The sequence below is a fragment of the Sapajus apella genome, unplaced genomic scaffold (assembly GCF_009761245.1).
Source record: "Sapajus apella isolate SASKATOON/1434 unplaced genomic scaffold, GSC_monkey_1.0 scaffold62, whole genome shotgun sequence".
In the NCBI taxonomy this organism is placed as follows: domain Eukaryota; kingdom Metazoa; phylum Chordata; class Mammalia; order Primates; family Cebidae; genus Sapajus; species Sapajus apella.
The window spans coordinates 9,810,150-9,831,736 of record NW_022437002.1 but is presented as its reverse complement, the minus strand read 5'-3'; the positions used below and the strand labels follow the sequence as shown (position 1 = coordinate 9,831,736).

Sequence of the window (21,587 nt, the reverse complement as noted above, 5' to 3'; positions counted from 1 at the left end):
CCTTTTCCATGATAGCCTTTTTCCTTTAGCTTCAGTGACATCGTTCTTCTTGATTTCTCTTCCTACTTCCCCAGCCCTTTCTCCCACTTACTGGCCAAGGGCCTCTCTTCTTTTACCAGTACCTTAAATGTTGATGACTTTTAGAAGTCTATCCTTTGTCCTCTTAGGAGAGTTATTATTTTATTGAGTACCTACTATGTGCCAACCACTGTATTAAAATGCTTTATACATTTATTCCTAACCCTTGCAAGAATCCTAAAAAGATCGTTTTGTTTCCTGTGTAGTATAAATAAGGAAATTGAAGCTTAGTGAGTTTAAGTAATTTTCCTAAAGTTACACAGTAAGTGGCAGAGTTGGGACTTGAGCCTGAGCTTGCTTTATTATGTTGCTAAAGTCGGCTATTAACTGTGTGCCAGTGGCTCCTGCCACAGCCTTTCTTTTTAGCTTGCAGCATGTTTGTCCAACTGCCTGCCAGACATTTTCACCCAGAAGTCCTAGCAGCACCTCCAGCCCAACTCATCATCTTTCCCCAACCCCCATCCAGCCCCCCATTGGTAGTGTACCATCTATCTAATCATGAAGGCCATAGTCTTGGGGTTGGCCTTAGCTTTGCCTCCACTCTACCCCTTCCACTCCTCAGCATCCAGTTGTTACTACAGCCCGTTGTTTCTCCCCACTTAATTTCTCTGGAATTCACCTCAGGGTGTTCACTGTCACTTCCTCGTTCAAGCTCTTTTTGTCTCTCTCCTAGACTGTTGTTCCTCATCTCTTAATTTCTGTCTCTTCTACTCTCTTACCCTTCCAGTCCATTCACCACAAGGATGCCAGAATGATTTCTCCTAAACCCAAATCTGATTGTGTTGGTATCTTGGTTAAAACCTCCCCACTGTCCTATTCCTCACTCCATAGCTTATGTAAGGAGGCCTTGCCTTATTTTTCTAGACTCTTCTTTGAATCTCTCACATACTACACATGTTTGTGGTTTCATGATACCAGCACACATACTCATCTCTCGATGTAGTTCCACGCTGTTCCCTCTTTCTGGAAGGCCCTCTTCTTCCTGGTTGACCTGAGGAGCACCTTTCCAGCTAATCCTTAAAAAATAGACAAGCAAAAAATATCCTCAATTCAGAGAGAATACCTCAGCTTCTTGACCTTCACTGATTTCTACTCTGTGAGGGGTTGGATGTTTCCTTTTTCCTGTTCTCCAAGTACCTTATGCATGTATCTGCTGTAGAGCTTAGCACAGTGGATCATGATTGCTACACATGTTCATTTCCTTACAAGTGCTGTTCCTTAAAGGCAGAGACTTTTGTCGTGTTTACTTTTTTATCCATGGTATCTAGCATGTTGCCTGGGACATAGTGATTCAGTAACTGTTGAATATTAAAATAGTAGTAGCGTAGTTGGATATATGGACTAAGGCTTTGAAGAAAGATTGGGTTTAAGGATTTATGCACATGAAGATGATGGTTAAAGCTAATGAGTAGATAATACGAACACCTTGATATTGTATGGCATCAAATAATTCACAAAGTATTTTAAATGCTTTATCTGTTTTTGTTCCACCCAAAAGCACTGAGACAAGCAGGGAAGGCATGCATATTTGCATTTTAGAAATAAAGCTGAAACTCAGAGAACTAAAATTGTTTGCTCAAGAATTATGTTGAGGCTGGGTGTGGTGGGTCACGCCTGTAATCCCAGCACTTTGGGAGGCCAAGGTGATGGATCACCTGAGGTCAGGAGTTTGAGACCAGCCTGGCCAACATGGTGAAACCCGGTCTCTACTAAAAATACAAAAATTAGCTGGGCATGGTGTCATACCTGTAATCTCAGCTACTTGGGAGGCTGAGGGATGAGAATCGCTTGAACCTGGGAGGCAGAGGTTGCAGTGAGCCTAGATGGCACCATTGCACTCTAGCCTGGGCAACAAGAGTGAAACTCTGTCTCCAAAAAAAAAAAAAAAAAAATTATGTTGAACAAAAGTGCCAGAATTGAGCCTTCTGCTGCCAAGTCTAATGCTTCTCCTACTGCATCAGTATAGATATAGGGAATGTTTGGGAGATGAGAGACAAAGTTTGGAATACACCTACACTTAGAGGTTAAGGGAAAGAAGTGTCTCAGAGGAGTTAAAGAGTGCCGCAAGGCGTTACTGTGTTGTGAAGGACAAGTTTTCAGACACTGAGGGCATCATCAATGAGAGATGTTTGTGAATAGTAAGGAAAATAGGGAAGGATGAAAGAGTTCGACTACCAGGAAGTTAAGAGCATAATTTCATACAGTGAAACCACCTTGCCATCTGGTTAAGAAATACATGGGCATTGACAGAAATGGAGGCACACATGTCAACTGCCAATTTCTTTTTTTAATTTTTAAAAATTCTTTTTTCCTTTCTTTTCTAAATCATCCAGCCCAAAATGTTATTTTTTTTTCTGTAACCTAGGCTGGAGTGCAGTGGTATGATCACAGCTCACTGCAGCCTCAGCCTCCCAGACTCAAGTGATCTTCTCAGCCTCCTAAGTACTAGGACTATAGGCATTTGCCACCACACCTGGCTAACTTTTGTATTTTTTGTAGAGATAGGGTTTTGCCATGTTGCCCAGGCTGGTATTTTCTTTATTAATATTTTTATTGCTATTATTGTTTATCTACTTTTTCCTCCCCCCTTTTTTACTTTCTCAAGGCTGGGTCTGGTTCTGTCCGCTAGACTGGAGTGCGGTAGCAATCATAGCTCATTGTAACCTTGAACTCCTGGGCTCAAGCGATCTTACCTCAGTTTCCCAAATAGCTGGGACTATAGCTGTGTGTCACCATGCTCGGCTGATTTTGTGGTTTTGTTTGTTTGTTTTTGGTAGAGACAGGGTCTTGCTGTGTTACTGGGTGGTCTCGAACTCCTGGTTTCAACTGATCCTCCTGCTTTGGTCTCCCAAAGTGATGGGATTACAAGCATGAGGCACCACACTCAGCCTTCTTCTTCTTTTTTTTTGTTTAAACAGGCTCAATTTACTTTATTCTTCTTGTGTAAAATCCTTATGTTATAGCCACAGTTACAGCCTGGGTCCTCTGCACAGAGACTGGTGAAACGGTCAGTGAATTCCTGATAGGGAGACTTAGTGAATACAGCCTCTTTCCAGAGATCAGGGGTCAGGTAGCTATAGGTCTTAGAGGTGGCCTGAAGGGTGGCTTTGTCCAGGGTAGCAGTGCAGCCTCCGGCTGAGGCGTAGCAGTTGTCAGTACCAGCCATCAGCAGCAGTTTGCTGGGCATAGGGGTCAAGATGATGCCAGTGCCTGGGTTGGGGTGGGGGAGGGATAAGGCGCACCAGCACAGAGCCACAGCAGCCTGTCACCTTGCAAGGGACAGTGTGGGGCTTGTTCCCTCAGTGGCCTCTCCACATAGGGACAGTAGAGAGCTTGGCCAGGATCATGGGCCCTTGGATGACACTGGCAACCTCCGTGGAACACTGAACATCCAGACCGATGTGGCCCGTGTAGTCCCCAATGGCCTTGAACCTGGTGTGCTGGCCAGTGTGGGTCTGCTTTTGCAGAGGTGTAGTCTTCAAAACCTCATCCTTGAGAAGTGACCCCAGCAAACAGTCAATGATCTCAGACTCTTTGATGGGCAGGGAGAAGAGCTAGATCTCCTCCAGGGACTTGATCTTCATGTCTGGACTAGGCAGCCCAGCTTGGTGATGGGCATCCACTCCTTGTTCTCAGCCTTGCCTCTGAGAGCTCCGTGGCCTCAGCCCTGGCTCCAGCCCACCCACAGCTGTGACCCTGGCCCACATATCTCTGTCAAACACAGCCTCTGAGGAAGCTGCTGGGCCTCCCATTCCAGGCCCTCCAGGCTGTCCACTGCATTAGTCATGGCCATTTGGTATTTGTCAGAGAAGCAGCTCTTTTTTTTTTTTCCCTTAACCTTCTACCGTGAGGTGAAGAATTGATTCCCCTTTCAAGAAGTTTGATGGTGAAAGGAAACAAGAGGCTGGTAGTTTGAGAATTATCACACCACCAAATATTCCAAGAATTTTGCAATACTTAGTTGTCATTTTGTAGGCTTGAAAATATGCAGTGGAAACAATCTAGGGAAATACTGTTTGATGATTAAGTATGTAAATTTCAAGATGTTTTAGACTCAATTTAATATTGGTCAATTCCAATCACATTGTAGTACTAGAGGTCAAGGTGTTTAGCCAAGCCTTAAAGTTAAGATTTTATTTGAATACAGGTAGCTGTAACAGTATAATGTACTTTTAGCAGATAGGTGTATATAGAGTCTAAAAACACTCTTGTATTCATTTAGAATATTCACATACATATAGACTGATTTCTTTGCCATAAATCATTATGTGTTGTCCAGGTATGATTTGATCAATAATAAGGTTTTTCCACTTTGCTGCTAGAGGCTATTCTTCTGTGTTTATAATGAAAACCCATCTATATTGTCCACGTGTCTTGGGTGTGGAGCTCTGGGTGGGGGAGTTAAGCCCTGGGCAGCTTTTTTGTCCTGTTGATGAGGTGTCTTCTGTCTGCCAGGTAAAGCGGTACCAATGTACCTTTGAGGGCTGTCCCCGCACCTACAGCACAGCAGGCAACCTGCGAACCCACCAGAAGACTCATCGAGGAGAGTACACCTTTGTCTGTAATCAGGAGGGCTGTGGCAAGGCCTTCCTTACCTCTTACAGCCTCAGGATCCACGTGCGAGTGCACACAAAGGAGAAGCCATTTGAGTGCGACGTACAGGGCTGTGAGAAGGCATTCAACACACTGTACAGGTCAGCCTCGTCTCCATTGCTCTGCCAGCCTCTGACCTTGACCTCGTTGTGACTACAGAGCTCTTTCTCCTTTCAGAGGAGAGTTGTTCACTTTCAGGGCTTTAAAGAGCACAGCTATGTTCAACTGTGTAAAATTCATTTCTGCCAGATCTCAGAAAATGAAAGAAAAAATTTTAAAAATGCATTAGAGAAACTTGTTACTTAAAGATGGACATGTCTGGGCTAGTTGGGAGTGACAGTACATTTATGTTTAGATTTGCATCTCATGGAGCAGCATTCTGGCCTGGGCATTTTAGTGCTTGGCATAGAGTACTAGCTCCCCTTGGCTCAAGATCTTTGTAGTAAGGCTTCTGTAGTCTTCTTTCCTACCTCACCTTGAAGGACTTTTCTATCCTGAGAAATGGGGAGTGGCCCATTCAGTAGCCAATTCTCTTTTCCACGTTTGTATCAGGAGACTTATTAGTCTTCAATATTGAGTATAAAGTGACAGAAATAACAATAGCTAACACTTAAAAAGTACTCACTGTGTGCTAGGCATGATTTTAAGTGCTGATCCCCACAACAGCTGGTAAGTAAATGGGAACACAGAGGGGTTCTATAACTAGTTCAAGTTTCCCTAGCCAAGCAGGATCTGGGGCCAGGATTTGAATTCTGGGAAGTCTGTCTCCAAAATTAGCACTCTTACCACTATGCTATTCTCTGAATTTCTTTTGGGGCAAAATATGTTGGATACTAATGTGTTATGGGTATAGAATTCTTACACACTTGATACTGAAGCACATTAAACTGGCATGGGGAGGCTGTGTAGAACTTTACGATAAAGGGAAGCCAGGCGTGGTGGCTCATGCCTGTGATCCCAGCACTTTGGGAGGCCAAGGTGGGCTGATCACCTGAGGTCAGCAGTTCAAGACCAGCCTGGCCAACATGGTAAAACCCCATCTCTACTAAAAATACAAAAATTAGTTGGGTGTGGTGGTGGGCACCTGTACTCCCAGGTACTGAGAGGCTGAGTCAGGAGAATTGCTTGAACCTAGAACCCAGGAGGTGGATGTTGCAGTAAGCTGAGATCGCGTCATTGCACTCCAACCCAGGCGACAAGAGCGAAACTCCATCTCAAAAAAAAAAAAAAAAAAGAACTTTATGACAAAGGGAATTTCTCTGGGATATTCTGCAGGCTGAAAGCACATCAGAGGCTTCACACAGGGAAAACGTTTAACTGTGAATCTGAAGGCTGCAGCAAATACTTCACCACACTCAGTGATCTGAGGAAGCACATTCGAACCCATACAGGGGAAAAGCCATTTCGGTAGGTCTTACTGTTTTCTGTTTGTCACTGACAAGGTTTCAGCTGGCGGCCTTGATATACTCTGAAATTTTTCAAGAGGGAAAGAAAACTTCGTTTACTAGCTCTTTCTTTGGCAGTGTTAGCCCACCCCAGGATAGCTATAACCAACCACTGCAGATTAGAGGGTTGCTGGTGGAGTCCAAGAACACCCTTACTCTGTGGGTGATGGCCTTTCTGCCTCATGTTTTCCATTTATTTTCAAGAAGCATTTGTTGAAACTTACTCATGTGGTAGGTACTTTTATTAGTGCTAGAGAAATACTCAGAAGCAGGCTTTCTTCTCAAGAACCTTTGGTGACAAAGAACCACAAATTTGTGGATAATATCTGAGGCTGCAAGATGCCCAAAGTGCCCTGAGCCCAGAGGAGGGATACCTACCTGAGAATCAAGGAGGGGAAGGGGCGAGGAGACTAGAGGAAATGAGAGGTAGGAATGCTTAGCTTAGTGGTGCCGTTGTTACTTGTTCAAGTTATTGCTTTGTAATAGCTCATGTATATAGAAGCATCCATTTTTATTCATGTATGTCAACATATGCATATCTAATAGATACATGTACTGTGTACTATAAACTTGAAGGAGGGACTTGGGTTACCTGCTTTCTTCTCTGCCCATAGTATGTAGCATGATTTTGGGCATTGAGTAGGTGTTCAAAACCAGCTTTGGGATGATTATATGACATTTTTAATGAGATAATCAGTTTGTAAAGATTTCCGATAAAAGTAATATAGATAGATGTATTGCAGAAAACTCCCCATAAACAATGTCTTTGAGGCTGGGCATGGTGGCTCATGCCTGTAATCCTAGCACTTTGGGAGGCCGAGGCAGGCAGATCACTTGAGATTAGGCGTTCAAGACCAGCCTGGCCAACATGGTGAAACACCATCTCTACTAAAATACAAAAATTAGCCAAGCGTGGCGGCGCACACCTGTAATCCCAGCTACTCTGGAGGCTGAGGCAGGAGAATTGCTGAAAACCGAGAGACAGAGATTGTGGTGAGCTGAGATCATGCCATTGCACTCCAGCCTAGGCAACGGAGCGAGAGTCTGTCTCAAATAAAAATAAAAATAATAAACAACGTCTTTGAATTTTGGCAGGGAATATCACAGTTATATTCAAGTCATTAAATATGCTACCTGTTCCTTCTCAAACTACTCATCTCATTAGGGTACTTAGAAACAAAAAGTCTTCAGAGACAGTCAACTCTTAGATGCCAGTCAAATGGAATTGTGGGCTTGGCATGGCGGCTTACGCCTATAATCCCAGCACTTTGGGAGACTGAGGTGGGAGGATCACCTGAGCCTAGGAGTTTGAGACCAGACTGGTCAACATAGTGAGACCCCAAGTCTACAAAAAAATTTTAAAATTAGTTGGGAGTGGTGGCACATGCCTGTGGTCCCAGAGATTTAGGAGGCTGAGATGGGAGGATCACTTGAGCCTGGGAGGTCGAGGCTGTAGTGAGCCATGGTCATGTCACTGCACTGCAGCCTGGGCAACAGAGAGAGACCATGTCTCAGGGAAAAAAAAGAAAAAGTTGTGTTTTTTAAAATTATAGATGTATTCCTGAGTCACGATCCCTTGAAGGGCAAGAGTAGTTAGATTGTAATTGGTTACTCTACAGATGGATGCTCTGAAGCTTAGGTTATTCTTTTCCCCCCATAGGCTGCTGAGAGAACTCTGATTTCTATCCAGTCACATGCATTTATTTTTATGATTAAAACTGCATTTTTCTTGAATATTCAATAAGACTTTAGACATGATGATGATTATATGTAATTAAAAATGAACATGCTTTAGAGAAGCTTTCTATTTAAAGAAAATATTTTGGTTTATAAGAAAATGCATTCATTCATATAAGTAATTAAGGAATGTCTGCTGTGTGCTGGAACTACAGAAAGAGCTACGTGGATCCTGTGCTCTAGGAGAACACATAGCAGATGTATCCACAGAGGTAAAATAAGATTGGAAATGAGAGGTGGCATAAAAGAAATATGAAGAAATGCCTTAGGAGTTCTGAGGAGAGAAAGATTTCTTCTAGCTTTGGTTATCAAGACAATAAAAGAGAATGAAGTAGATCCCAACACGCAAGATTATAGATAAGTTACTTGAGCCTGTCTTCTGATTGATTTTGTTCTAATGTTATATTTCAGGCCCTGTGCATATTTGAGAGCCACTTTGCTCACTGTTGATATTCCTGATGTTCCACTGGCAGTACATTTTTCATATGGACTGTCACTGTCAATAGAGGCCTGTTAAGTAATTCATCAAAAGACTTCTGTTGTCAGGGCTCTCAGCCTGGGCCTTACCTGTAGAACAAGAAATATTTATCCTGGGCACTCAGTTCCCTCTGATCCCAGATAACACCACCTTACTTTTTTAAGGACCTGTCATCATTCTCATCTCTAAAACCAGTGTTATCAATCTGATCCTAGTGTTCTGAATATTTGTTTTAGTTTGTATTTATAAGAGATGTTCAGAATAAAGGTCTATTAGCTAATGACTCTTGTTTCTCTTTCCTTAAACAACAAATTTAGGTGCGATCACGATGGCTGTGGAAAAGCATTTGCAGCAAGCCACCACCTTAAAACTCACGTCCGTACACATACTGGTGAGTTTAGGCCAATTTTTATTTTTTTATTTTAACCATCATCAAGCCTGTAACTATCGGTATTTCTATTGACACCCGTAGAGCTAGGTGAATATACAGAGATATATATCCTGTATATACACAGGGGAGCCTAATTAGCTTAGCCTTACCTAGAATGTTTGAGTTTCTTTCAGAGGTGGACCTCCAGTATTCAGCCTTAAGAAATGAAACTGGCCAGGTGCGGTGGCTCACGCCTGTAATCCCAGCACTTTGGGAGGCCGAGGTGGGTAGATCACAAGGTCAGGAGTTCAAGACCAGCCTGGCTAAGATGGTGAAACCCAGTCTCTACTAAAAGTACAAAAAATTAGCCAGCTGTGGTGGCGGGCCACAGTAATCCCAGCTACTTGGGAGGCTGAGGCAGAGAATTGCTTGAACCCAGGAGGCGGAGGTTGAGCTGAGATCACGCCACTGCATTCCATCCTGGGTGATAAAATGAGACTGTCTCAAAAAGAAATGAAACCAATACAGAGATACTCTAAAAAAACAACCTGTGAGAAATGAATCTTCTCTTTTAACTTCCCAGCAGCAGCCATTCCTAGTGCTTTGCTCTGCCTTGAGTTTTAGGACTGAGATGATTAACATGTAATTTATTCAACTTTTAACAACTGTTACCCAAACTCTCTTGATAATACTTACTTTCCTCTGTTAGGGAAAGGTAGATTTCTTAATCCAGTTCAATGACTTTATGGTAAATTAATACTACGTTGTTATTCTTGCAGGTGAAAGACCCTTCTTCTGCCCCAGTAATGGCTGTGAGAAAACATTCAGCACTCAATACAGTCTCAAAAGTCACATGAAAGGTCATGATAACAAAGGAAACTCATACAGTGCACTTCCACAACACAATGAATTAGAGGTATGTGGTGTTTTTGTCTCTTGATCTGAGTATCACAGATCATCAACAGTTGTTTGTGTATCATAGTCAAAGATTAAAATGTCTTCTCTATATATCTGTTAGTGAGAGGGAAGAAGTCAGGGTCAAGATCAGTGTCTTGACTTGCTTATTCAGCCACCTACTCAACGTCTCCACTCAGATATCATCTACTCTTGTCAAACTTACCATATTCAAACCTGTTCTTCCTGCAGTCTTCTTCATCTTGGTAAATGGCAGCTCTGGTTTTCTAGTGGCAGAGGCCAAAAATCCTATAGTCATTCTTGACTCCTTTTTTTCCCTCACACTCCACATCTGCCAGCAAAGTCTACCAGCTCGCCCTTGATAATTTATCTAGAATCCGATCATTTCTTCTGATTATTTTGTTCAGTCCACTATTGTCATTTTGCCTGGATTATTGCAATAACCTGTTAAATGGGGTTCATAGGACCTCTTCCCCCTCTCTGCTCTGTAACAGACTGTTCTACATATGTCAGCTAGAGCGATCTTTCTGAACCATAAAGCAGATAATATCTGTCCTCTGTTCATAACCCTCCAGTAGCTTTTTAAATTTTTACTTATTTTTATAGATTTTTGAAAATTATTTTAACATAGAGATGAGCTCCAGGCAGTCTCTCTGATCCCCCAACCACCACCACTGCCCCCGCCCCCCATCTCAGCCTCCCGAAGTGCTGGGATTACAGGCATGAGCCACCCCACCTGGCCTCCAGTAGCTTCTTGTATCAACGGAAATAAAAGTCACAGTCTTTATAGTAGGTTACAGGGCCCTACACCTTCTGGCTTTGTTGCTTCTCTGATCCCGTCTATCTCTCTTTTATTTTTATTTTATTTTATTTGAAACAGGGTCTTGGTCTGTCACGTAGGCTGGCGTACAGTGGTGCAATCTCTGCTCACTGTGACCTCTGCCTCCCTGGCTCAGGGATCCTCCTGAATAGCTGGGACCACAAGCATGCACCACCACACTCGGGTTTTTTTTTTTATCTTTAGTAGAGATGGGGTCTTCACCATGTGGCCTAGGCCGGTCTTGCTCTCCTGAGCTCAAGTGATCTATTTGCCTTGGCCTCCCAAAATGCTGGGATTACAGGTGTGAGCCACTGCGTCCAATCTACTTTTTTCTTCCTTTCACTTCAGCCATATAGTCCTCTTTGTGGTTTCTTAAATCAAGGAGTGCCCACTCATGCCCCTAGGCCTTTATACTTGCTATACCCTCTGCTTGGAACATCTTCCCCAGATATGTGCACAGCCCATACCCTCTTTCCTTCACTCTCTGCTCAAATGCCACTTACCTAAGAGGGCTTTCCTAACCATCCAATAAGAGCAACCCCTATTCCAGAGTTCCCTGCTACCCTTACTCTCCATAACACTTATCCTCTCACACGTTGTCTATTTATTTGGTTTTTTGTCCTCTCTCTCCACAAGAACGTAAACTCTTTGAGGGAAGGACTTTAGTTGATTCATTATTGTATCCCTGGGCCTGGAACAGTGTCTATTACATAGTAGATGCATCATGAATGTTTGCTGAGTGTGTGCATGAATAGGAGCATTTAGGGCCACCACCTAAAATGTGCATTGTGACTGGCATTCTGGGGATCCAGAGTTCACTTAGCTTGGGTAGTGGGATTTGAGTACTGAATCCCCAGCACCATTCTGAGTAAGGAGCCCTTCGGTGCCCATGTGGGAGACATAGTGGTGGAAGGAACATTGACTTTTCAGTCAGAAGCACTGGGTTTGTCTTCTGCTAATTAGCTATGTGTTTTGGGGCACTTTGTTCCCAATGTCTGAGCGTCAGTTTTCTCATATTTAAAATGGGAATATAAGTTTGTGGCAATTTGTTACAAAAAGAATAAAAAATGGGGATATAAAATAATACTTCCAAGGTTTACATGAATGGCAAATGAGGTCATGTGACATCACTGTAAATGATGAGACCAAGTATACAGATAGTATTAATTTCACATTATTATAGGTTTGTTACTCTGGAGCTCTAGTCGTGAAATAATGTTAAAACTCTTTATTAATCACCTTTAAGAAATGAAGAAACATAACAGATTCTTCTAAGAATATCAGGATTTTTAAACATTAACTGATTCACTTAGTCCTGGCTTTGGTTGGCTTATATTTCTTCCGATAACACATGTAGACATGTGGAACATTAGGGACTTTGTGATCAAGTGTTTTATTATATGATATGCCTCTATACATCCTGATTTTTGTTACTCAATTAGACTTTTTTCTCTTTCACAGGATACAAATCACTCACTTTGTCTGAGTGACTTGAGCCTTCTGTCCACAGATTCTGAATTGCGAGAAAATTCCAGTATGGTAAGTGTAACTGTAATATCTGTGCTAGAAAAATAAGGGCAAGCACTGAGCACTCCTTTGGTGGGGAAATTGAGGCAGGCCAGTCTTTGATGTTTTCTAGATTTAACTGTGTTTAATTACTGATGGTATAGGATTTGTTTTTCTTCTCCTGATAAGAGTTCTATTAGGAGAGGCTTTTCTCTCTGATGCCTGTTACCTTTTGACCCAGGTCACTCACTCGGTAACCTCCTGGCCTCAGAAAATTTCTTTCGTTACTCATTTAGCAACTATTTATTGACCAGGCACTGTGCCAGTACTGAGCTTATAGTGGTAAAAAAGTTGGTATAGTCTAGTACTGTGAGACATAGCCAGGATTCTAGTTTCCGGACTTTCTCAAACCCTGTCTGTCTCACCTGGCCTGATCCTTTCCCTTTCTAATTTTAATTTTATTTTTTATTTGTTTTATGCCATGGGGAGAGAAAATTTCCCTTTTTAAAACTTATTAGTGTTTTGAAGAAACCTCTTATACAGGCCTTTATCTGCTAAAGGACAAAGCCACTTTGTCTTAATCTGATTGCTTTGATTCAAGCTGTTAGGAAATTTTACTGCCATCCCCATTGGCTCCATGATGCACCTTACAAACCACTGCATTGAGTCTGAGCTTACGCAGCCTCCTCCTTGTTGAACGTGAGAGTTCTGCAGTATTGCTAACACTAACTTTGAGTTTGGGTTTTTTGTTGTCATTTTTCCTGGTAAATAAATATAGCATAGGGTAGATTATCTGTGATTATGTGCATAATGAATAAATGTGATGGGAATTATTTGAAGAGACTGAATGATTCAGGAATGCTGTGAAAAAGTGGTTTTTTTTTTTTTTTTTCCCAATATGTGGTTAGTGGAGTCAACTACAGCACTTCTAAAATTGTAGGTTCTTAGGCCTCCCCACAAGCCTGCTGAGTCAGCAAGTCTGACTGTGGCGTCTGAACCTGCATTTTTATGTAAGCACTCCAAGGCCTAATTCTCCTTCTAGTAGTGGCAGAGTTGTTCTTATGAGACCAACTCTCCCGCAGAAAACACCAAAAATGCTAGACAAAGTATAGAAAGCAACTAAGGGAAGGCACTGGTGAGCAACCAGCAGCAAGCAGAGGTAACCTTGGAAGAAGGGATTGCTCAGTAGATAGTAAAAGCAGTGGGTAGGCTTGCAGGTTTTACGGCTTATCCACCTTGGGCAAGCCCCAGCTGGCACCTAATGAGGCAGTCAAACTCATAAAAACTCAGTCTTACTGGCTTGAATAACCAAGAGGACAGAGTTCAGGGTCACAGCACCTGGCAAGTGAAGGCAGGTAGCATGGAAAGGAAAGAGTCAGGAAGGGGAAGCCCCAAGTTCTGGGTTTAAACTCTCTTCAAATCTCTGGCTGACCCCTGAACCATGGATGTGCGGGACATGGGTTGGGACAGCCCAGCCAATACTAAAAAGAACTACACAAAGATCACAGCTCCATCTACTGCAAGGGAGACAAAGTTAATGGAATATTCAAAGAAGTCAACACTATTTCAAGAAGTGTAACAGAATCCAGAGCGTCTACAGTATATCATTTGCAATGTGCAGAGCAATCCCAAATTAGTAAACAGGTGAAGAAACAGGAAAACATGATTCCTATTTAAGAGAAAAGGTAATCTGTGGAGGTGGACCCCAAGATGACCTATCTAATGTTAAAATTAACAGACAAGGATTATTTTTATTTTCATTTTTTATGGGGCAAGGATTTTTAAGAGCTGTTACATGCTTAAGGACATAAAAGAATATGCTGATAATGATCGAACAAATAGGAAATCTCAGCAGAGGAATAAAATGTAAAAAATGTCCCAAATGGAAATCTAAAATGGAAAAATATTGCGGAAATAGTTGACTGGATGGGGCTTAACAGCAGACTGGAATGAAAGAAGAATGAGTCAGTTAAGTTCAAGATCGAACAATAGAAATGAATCAATCTAAAAAACAAAAAGAAAAAGAGTAAATGGGTACATCATATGATTTTTTATACATATTCCTATTTCACAACTAATGTTATAAAAGAAATTTCTGCACTGGGTGGCCTAGATGCCCTCTAAGTACCCAGCTTAAGATTTCTGGGAAGAATATCCCTTTAACATGTAACTGTGTTAAATAGCTTAGGAGTCTCTTCTCTGGCCAAGACTATGACATATGACTAAGGAGCTTTCTGGAGTCCTAGGGTCACAAAGAAAATACTCTGGTGTAAGGAGACATTAAGTACTTATAAAAAAGGGAAACCAGCCGGGTGCGGTGGCTCACGCCTGTTATCCCAGCACTTTGGGAGGCTGAGGCGGGTGGATCGCCTGAGGTTGGGAGTTTGAGACCAGCCTGACCAGATGGAGAAACTCCATCTCTACTAAAAATACAAAATTAGCCAGGCATGGTGGCACATGCCTGTAATCCCAGCTACTTGGGAGGCTGCAGCAGGAGATTCGCTTGAACCTGGGAGTCGGAGGTTGCAGGTTGCGGTAAGCCAAGATCATGCCATTGCACTCCAGCCTGGGCAACGAGCAAAACTCCATCTCAAATAAATAAATAAATAAAATTAATAAGCCTTTTCTATCACAATTTATATAAACAAGAGAGAGAAGCACTATCCCTTGGGGTTTAATTATAGATTATGTTCCTGGTACCCAGTATTTATCTCAGATATGGAAGTTGATTTTAGCCTTTCAAACTAAGGCCACAATTCCTTGAAGCAATAGGATTAATTTTTCTTTCCTTGAAAAAAGAAATTAGGGACATGTGCAGTGGCTCATGCCTGTAATCCCAGCACTTTCGGAAGCTGAGGCAGGTGGATTGCTTGAGCCCAGGAGTTTGAGACCAGTCTGGGCAACACGATGAGACCTCATCTCTACTAAAAATAAAATATTAGCTGGGTGTGGTGGTGCATATCTGTGGTCTCAGCTGTTTGGGAGGCTGAGGCAAGAGGATTGCCTGAGCCCTGGAGTGAGCCATGATCACACCACACAGCCTGGGCAACAGAGCAAGACCCTGTCTCAAAAGAAAAAAAAGAAAGAGAATCAGGACTTGCTAACATCAAATAGTAAATTTATATGAGATAATGATGTTACGGGTTTCTGAGCAGCCACATGTGAATTCATGTCCTAGAAATGAACTTTGGTTTGCTCATATCTTTTGTTAAAGGAGGGTTGGAGGTGCTAGGGAATGGCTTTCTCTCTGCCTTTTGGCTGCACAGCTCCAGGATCCATCCTGGTCCCAGACAGCTACCTGTATTCTCCTCTTCTTGCTGGAAAGCTCAGCCTGTTCTTGTCTTCTCTGCTTGTGAAAGTTGTTCCTATCCACTCAGCTCCCAGTATTTTTGCCCTGAAGCTTGGCAGGGGCTTCGGCATTTTCCTTTTAAAAAAATCTTGACAAGCTTTTTATTGAGGTACAATATACACCCAGAAAAGTACATGTATTATAAATATACAGCTTGATGAATCATCACGATTCGTCACACTTAGGTAACCAGCACCCCAGTCAAAAAGAACATTCCCAGCCGGGCGTGGTGGCTCACGCCTGTAATCCCAGCAATTTGGGAGGCCGAGATGGGCAGATCAACCGAGGTCAGGAGTTCAAGATCAGCCTGGCCGACATGGCAAAACCCCATCTCTACTAAAAATACAAAAATTAGCCGGGTGTGGTAGCGGGGGCTACTTAGGAGGCTGAGGCAGGAGAATCACTTGAACCTGGGAGACAGAGGTTGCAGTGAGGTGAGATCGTGCCATTGCTCTCCAGCCTGGGCAACAAGGGGGAAACTCCATCTCAATACAAAACAAAACAAACGAAAGAACATTCTCAGCACCCCAGAGCTCCCCCCTCACGACTGCATACTCCCAAAAGCTATGATTTCTCCCAGCAGACAGCTTCTTACTTCTAACTTCTAAATTCTTCTAATACTTCTAAATTCTTACTTCTAACAACTAAGATTAGTTTTTCCTGTTTGTTTTTGCTTTTATGATTGGAATCATATACTTGTTTATGCCTGGCTTTTTTCTCATAACATTATGTTTAAGAAATTAAGCCATATTGTTACATATAGTTATACATCATTCATTCTTGCTGTTGAACAGTATTATACTTAGGGAATATGCCACAATACCCTACATGAATATACCAATATTTGTTCTTTCGCCTGTTGGACATTTGGATAGTTTCTAGTTTGGAGCCATTATGAATAGTCCTGCTGTGAACATTTTTGTACATATGTGTTGGAAGCATACAAGCCCACTCCTTTTCTTCTTCCTAATATTGAGGTATTAGGTTAGTCAAAAGTAATTGCCATTGAAAGTAATGGCAAAGACCACAATTACTTTTGTACCAACCTGATGTCATTGATAAATATAGCTCATTCCTTTTTAATTGGGTTACTACCTATAATGATTTATAAACAGATAGAACAAAAATAATAATTAAGAGGAGGTAGTTAATGCCCAATAGTTGTTGTTAGTCAGCTATTTTTCAAACTGGATTGCACCTTTTTATTGGGTTTTAAAATAGTGGTTTATAATCAGCATTTCAAAGACATCAATAGAATAGAAAAAAAAAAAATCGGCTGGAGCTGGGCAAGGTGGCTCATGCCTGTAATCCGAGCACTTTGGGAGGCTGAGGCAGGCAGATCATGAGGTCAGGAGCTCGAGACCAGCCTGGCCAACATGGTGAAACCCCATCTCTACGAAAAATACAAACATTAGCCAGGTATGGTGGCTTGTGCCTATAATCCCAGCTACTTGGAAGGCTGAGGCAGGAGAATCACTTGAACCTGGGAGGCGGAGGTTGCAGTGAGCTGAGATTGCACCACTGCACTCCACCCTGGGGGACAGAGTGAGATTCCATCTCAAAAAAAAACAAAAAACAAAATTGGCTGGGTACAGTGGCTCATGCCTATAATCCCAGTACTTTGTAAGGCCAGGGCAGGCGGATCACAGATCAAGAGTTTGATACCAGCCTGGCCAATATGATGAAACCCCATCTCTACTAAAAATACAAAAATTAGCTGGGCATGGTGGCGTATGCCTGTAATCCCAGCTTCTCAGGAGGCTGAAGCAGGAAAATTGCTTGAACCCAGGAAGCAGAGGTTGCAGTGAGCCAAGATCACACCACTGCACTCCAGCCTGGGGGACAGAGTGAGACTCCCTCTCAAAAAAAAAAAAAGAGAAAAAAAATCAGAGGACATTGCACATAGTAAGGATAAGGTCTGTTTTACAGACTCATTTCAGTTATACATATGGATATGAATATAATAGGAAGAATGTATGTATATACAGTGTAAAATGTATTTCTTACTTTGTGTTTTTTTTGTTTGTTTGTTTGTTTTTTTGGAGATGGGAGTCTCGCTCTGTCCCTCAGGCTGGAGTGCAGTGGCAACCTAGGCTTGCTGCAACCTCTGCCTCCAAGGTTCAAGCGATTCTCCTGCCTCAGCCTCCTGAGTAGCTAGGATTACAGGCATACGTCACCATGCTCGGCCAATTTTTGTATTTGGGTAGAGACAGGGTTTCACCATGTTGGCTAGGCTGGTCTTGAACTCCTAACATCAAGTGATCTGCCCGCCTTGGCCTCCTAAAGTGCTGGGATTACAGGTGTGAACCACACAGTGCCTGGCCTCACATCTAACTTCAGCTTCTATCATATGGGCAATCAGGATCACTGAACTAAAAAAAAAAAAAAAACAGTTGAATTTCCCCTTCTTCAGCTGATAGACTCAGCCTAAAATTATCAGCTGGTGGTGGTGGCTTATACTTGTAATCCTAGTGCTTTGGGAGGACCACTTGAGATTAGGACTTCAAGACCAGGTTGGGCAACATAGCAGGACCTATCTCTACTAAAAATAATTTTTAAAAAGCAGTCAGGCATGTTGGCATGGGTGTATAGTTCCAGCTACTCCGGAGGCTGAGGGGAGAATCTTGAACCCAGGAGTTCAAGGTTGCATTGACTTATCTGTGCCGTTGCACTTTAGCCTGGGTAACAGAGTTAGACCCTGTCTCAAAAAAAACGCAAAAAGAAGAAGAAGAATTGTTCTCTTTTGGCTCCAGCGGGCAGTTTAATCTTTTAGCATTTCTAGATTGGTGGACAGCCTCACTCATCGCCACACTTCTGCCCAGTCCCAAAGTGATCCTTCTGAGTTCTCCCTCCTAGAAGCAGAGTTGTTGCAAAATGACCTTAAACCATAAATTGGCACTAGGGCAAGACCTGCCCTAAAAATAGGTTTTCGTTTGGTGTATACAGGGTGTTTAAATTATTTTCAATTACATGTGACCCTTGAACAACACGGGCTAGGAGTGCTGGCCCCCCCCATCCATACCTCCCCTGCACAAGCAAATCCTAGTATAACTTGACTCCCCAAAACTGAGCTAGCAATAGCCTTAGCCTACTGTGACTGGAAGCCTTACTGATAACATAAAACAGTTTAGATTAACAGATATTTTGAATGATATATGTTATATATTGCATTCTTAAAGTAAGCTAGAAAAAAGAAAATGTTAAGAAAATCACAAGGAAGAGAAAATAAATTTACTATTTATTAAGTGGAAGTAGATCATTGTAAAGGTATTCATCCTCATTGTCTTCACGTTGAGCAGGCCAAGGAAAAGAAAGAGAGGGGTTGGTCTTGCTGTCTCAGGGGTGGCAGAAGTGGAAAAAAAAATCCAAGTATAAGTCCACTTGTGCAATTCAAATGCATGTTGTTCAAGGGTCAGCTGCACTCGCTTTTATATACAAGTTGGTAGATTTCATGTAAAAATTAAGATTTCTGGGTCTGATAGGGTGGCTCACACCTATAATCCTAGCACTTTGGGAGGCTGGGGTGGGAGGATCCTTTGAGCCCAGGAGTTCAAGACCAGCCTGGATAACATAGTGAGACCCCATCTCTCCAGAAAAATTAAAATATCCAGATGTGGTGGCCCATACCTTTGGTCCCAGCTACTTGGAGCCTGAGGTGAGAAGATTGCTTGAGCCCGGGAGTTTGAGGACGCAAGGAGCTATGATCACACCATTGCACTCCAGTGTGGGCAGTACAGTAAAGAAAGCCTGTCTCAAAAACAAGAAAATCAAAATTTTGCCACTTGAGTTCTGATAATCCCTGTCCTGCGTAGTCCCATGGCAGCATTCGACTGAAGCCCTGTAGGTGACTGGCATGCATTCTCTCCAGTATGTCACAACCCAACTCCCTTGCTTCATGTATTTCTGTTCCTTGTCTGGACTGTGTAGGCAGTTGCCCTTACCACTCTTGGCCTATGGACCGTGGGGATGGAGGCGGATTGGAGGTTGACCATGGCTAGAAGAACTGTAGTGTTTCGCCTTTCCTGAACTAAAGTGAAGAGTGCTCACTTTAATTAGTGCTGATGGGCAGGCAGGCCCTCAGGGCATTGTGTTGGGTTTACCCCCCGCCCCACATTTTACCCTTTTGTTTTTAATGCCTCTGACCTTTCATTAAATATAAAGCTATCAGTATTGTTCATCATTGTTGTCTTGTTTGATTTATTACCATGCATACATATTAGCATATTGTAGATATTATAAAAGATGTTCACAATGTTATTATTACATGAGGAAAGGAAGTTGCAGGGTAATGAATATTATATAATCTCATTTTTTACTGTAGGATTTGGTCTTTTAGATCCAAAATCAGCAACGTTTTTTTGGTAACAAGCCAGACGGTAAATATTTTCAGCATTGTTGATCATATGTCACAACTAGCCAACTCTGCCATTGTAGCCAAAGTAGCACAGATAATATGTAAATGGATGTGTGGCCTGTTTTAAAATAAAACTTTATTTACAAAAACAGGTGGTCAACTGGCAAGTCAGTGTGCTAAATTCCTCTTTTAAAGTATGTGAGGGGCTGGGCATGGTGACTCATGCCTGTAATCCTAACATTTTAGATGGCTGAGGTTGAGTGGATTGCTTGAGCCGAGGAGTTCAAGACCAGCCCGAGGAACATAGTGACATTCTGTCTCTATAAGTAAATAAACAAAGTATTTGAGGACCCAAATCTTCAGTGTCTGAGGCTTAAGGAAATATGTGTTATTTTAAATAACAGAAGGTAGAAACAAGATGCATATCAAAAGATTTTCATTCTAGTTATGCTGCTTTGAATGTGTTCTCTCATGGTGAAGAATTGTCTCAAGATGGCCAATCTGGCTGGGTGCGGTGGCTCACGCCTGTAATCCCAACACTTTGGGAGGCTGAGGCGGGCAGATCACGGGGTCAGGAGTTCAAGACTAGCCTGGCCAACATGGTGAAACCCTATCTCTACTAAAAATACAAAAATTAGCTGGGCGTGGTGGTAGGTGCCTGTAATCCCAGCTACTTGGGAGGCTGAGGCAGGAGAATTCGCTTGAACCTGGGAGGCAGATGCTATAAGCCAAGATTGCACCATTGTACTTCAGCCTGGGCAACAAGAGTGAAACTGTCTCAAAAAAAAAAAAGAAAAGAAAAGAACTGGCCAATCTCACATCTTTGTCTCTCTCTGTCAGACACAGGGCCAGGACCTCAGCACAATTTCACCAGCAATCATCTTTGAATCAGTGTTCCAGAATTCAGATGATACAGCAATTCAGGAAGATCCTCAACAGACAGGTTTGTCACACAGACTCTTTCTTTTTCTTTTTTTTTTTTTAATTAATTAATTTGTTTATTTATTTATTTTTTATTGCATTTTAGGTTTTGGGGTACATGTGAAGAACATGCGAGATTGTTGCATAGGTACACATGTGGCAGTGTGATTTGCTGCCTTCCTCCCCTTCACCTATATCTGGCATTTCTCCCCATGCTTTCCCTCCGCAACTCCCCACCCCCTGCTGTTCCTCCCCTATTTCCCCCCAACAGACCCCAGTGTGTGATGCTCCCCTCCCTGTGTCCATGTGTTCTCACTGTTCAACACCCGCCTGTGAGTGAGAATATGCGGTATTTGGTTTTCTGCTCTTGTGTCAGTTTGCTGAGAATGATGGTTTCCAGGTTCATCCATATCCCTACAAAGGACACGAACTCATCATTTTTGATGGCTGCATAATATTCCATGGTGTATATCTGCCACATTTTCCCTGTCCAGTCTATCATTGATGGGCATTTGGGTTGGTTCCAGGTCTTTGCTATTGTAAACTGTGCTGCAATGAACATTCGTGTGCATGTGTCCTTATAGTAGAACAATTTATAATCCTTTGGATATATACCCTGTAATGGGATTGCCGGGTCAAATGGAATTTCAATTTCTAGGTTCTTGAGGAATCGTCACACTGTCTTCCACAATGGTTGAACTAATTTACACTCCCACCAACAGTGTAAAAGTGTTCCTATTTCTCCACATCCTCTCCAGCATCTGTTGTCTCCAGATTTTTTAATGATCACCATTCTAATTGGCGTGAGATGGTATCTCAATGTAGTTTTGATTTGCATTTCTCTAGTGACCAGTGATGATGAGCATTTTTTCATATGTTTGTTGGCCTCATGTATGTCTTCTTTTGTAAAGTGTCTGTTCATATCCTTCGCCCACTTTTGAATGGGCTTGTTAGTTTTTTTCTTGTAAATCTGTTTTAGTTCTTTGTAAATTCTGGATATCAGCCCTTTGTCAGATGGGTA

The 21,587-nt window shown here is 42.3% G+C and overlaps 1 protein-coding gene across 2 annotated transcripts in view; it reads left to right on the top strand.

The window, feature by feature from the left end:
* MTF1 (metal regulatory transcription factor 1) overlaps positions 1 to 21,587 on the top strand; it is a 53,971-nt gene that overhangs the window by 20,538 nt on the left and 11,846 nt on the right. Inside the window, exons 3-9 of one of the 2 annotated variants that reach the window (XM_032247009.1) lie at positions 4,534 to 4,772; positions 5,947 to 6,078; positions 8,649 to 8,722; positions 9,481 to 9,617; positions 11,898 to 11,975; positions 20,486 to 20,588; positions 20,673 to 20,714. In XM_032247009.1, coding sequence (XP_032102900.1) covers positions 4,534 to 4,772; positions 5,947 to 6,078; positions 8,649 to 8,722; positions 9,481 to 9,617; positions 11,898 to 11,975; positions 20,486 to 20,588; positions 20,673 to 20,714 — 805 coding nt within the window. The remainder of the gene's footprint in view (positions 1 to 4,533; positions 4,773 to 5,946; positions 6,079 to 8,648; positions 8,723 to 9,480; positions 9,618 to 11,897; positions 11,976 to 20,485; positions 20,589 to 20,672; positions 20,715 to 21,587) is intronic. The other variant, XM_032247010.1, reaches the window with a different exon arrangement.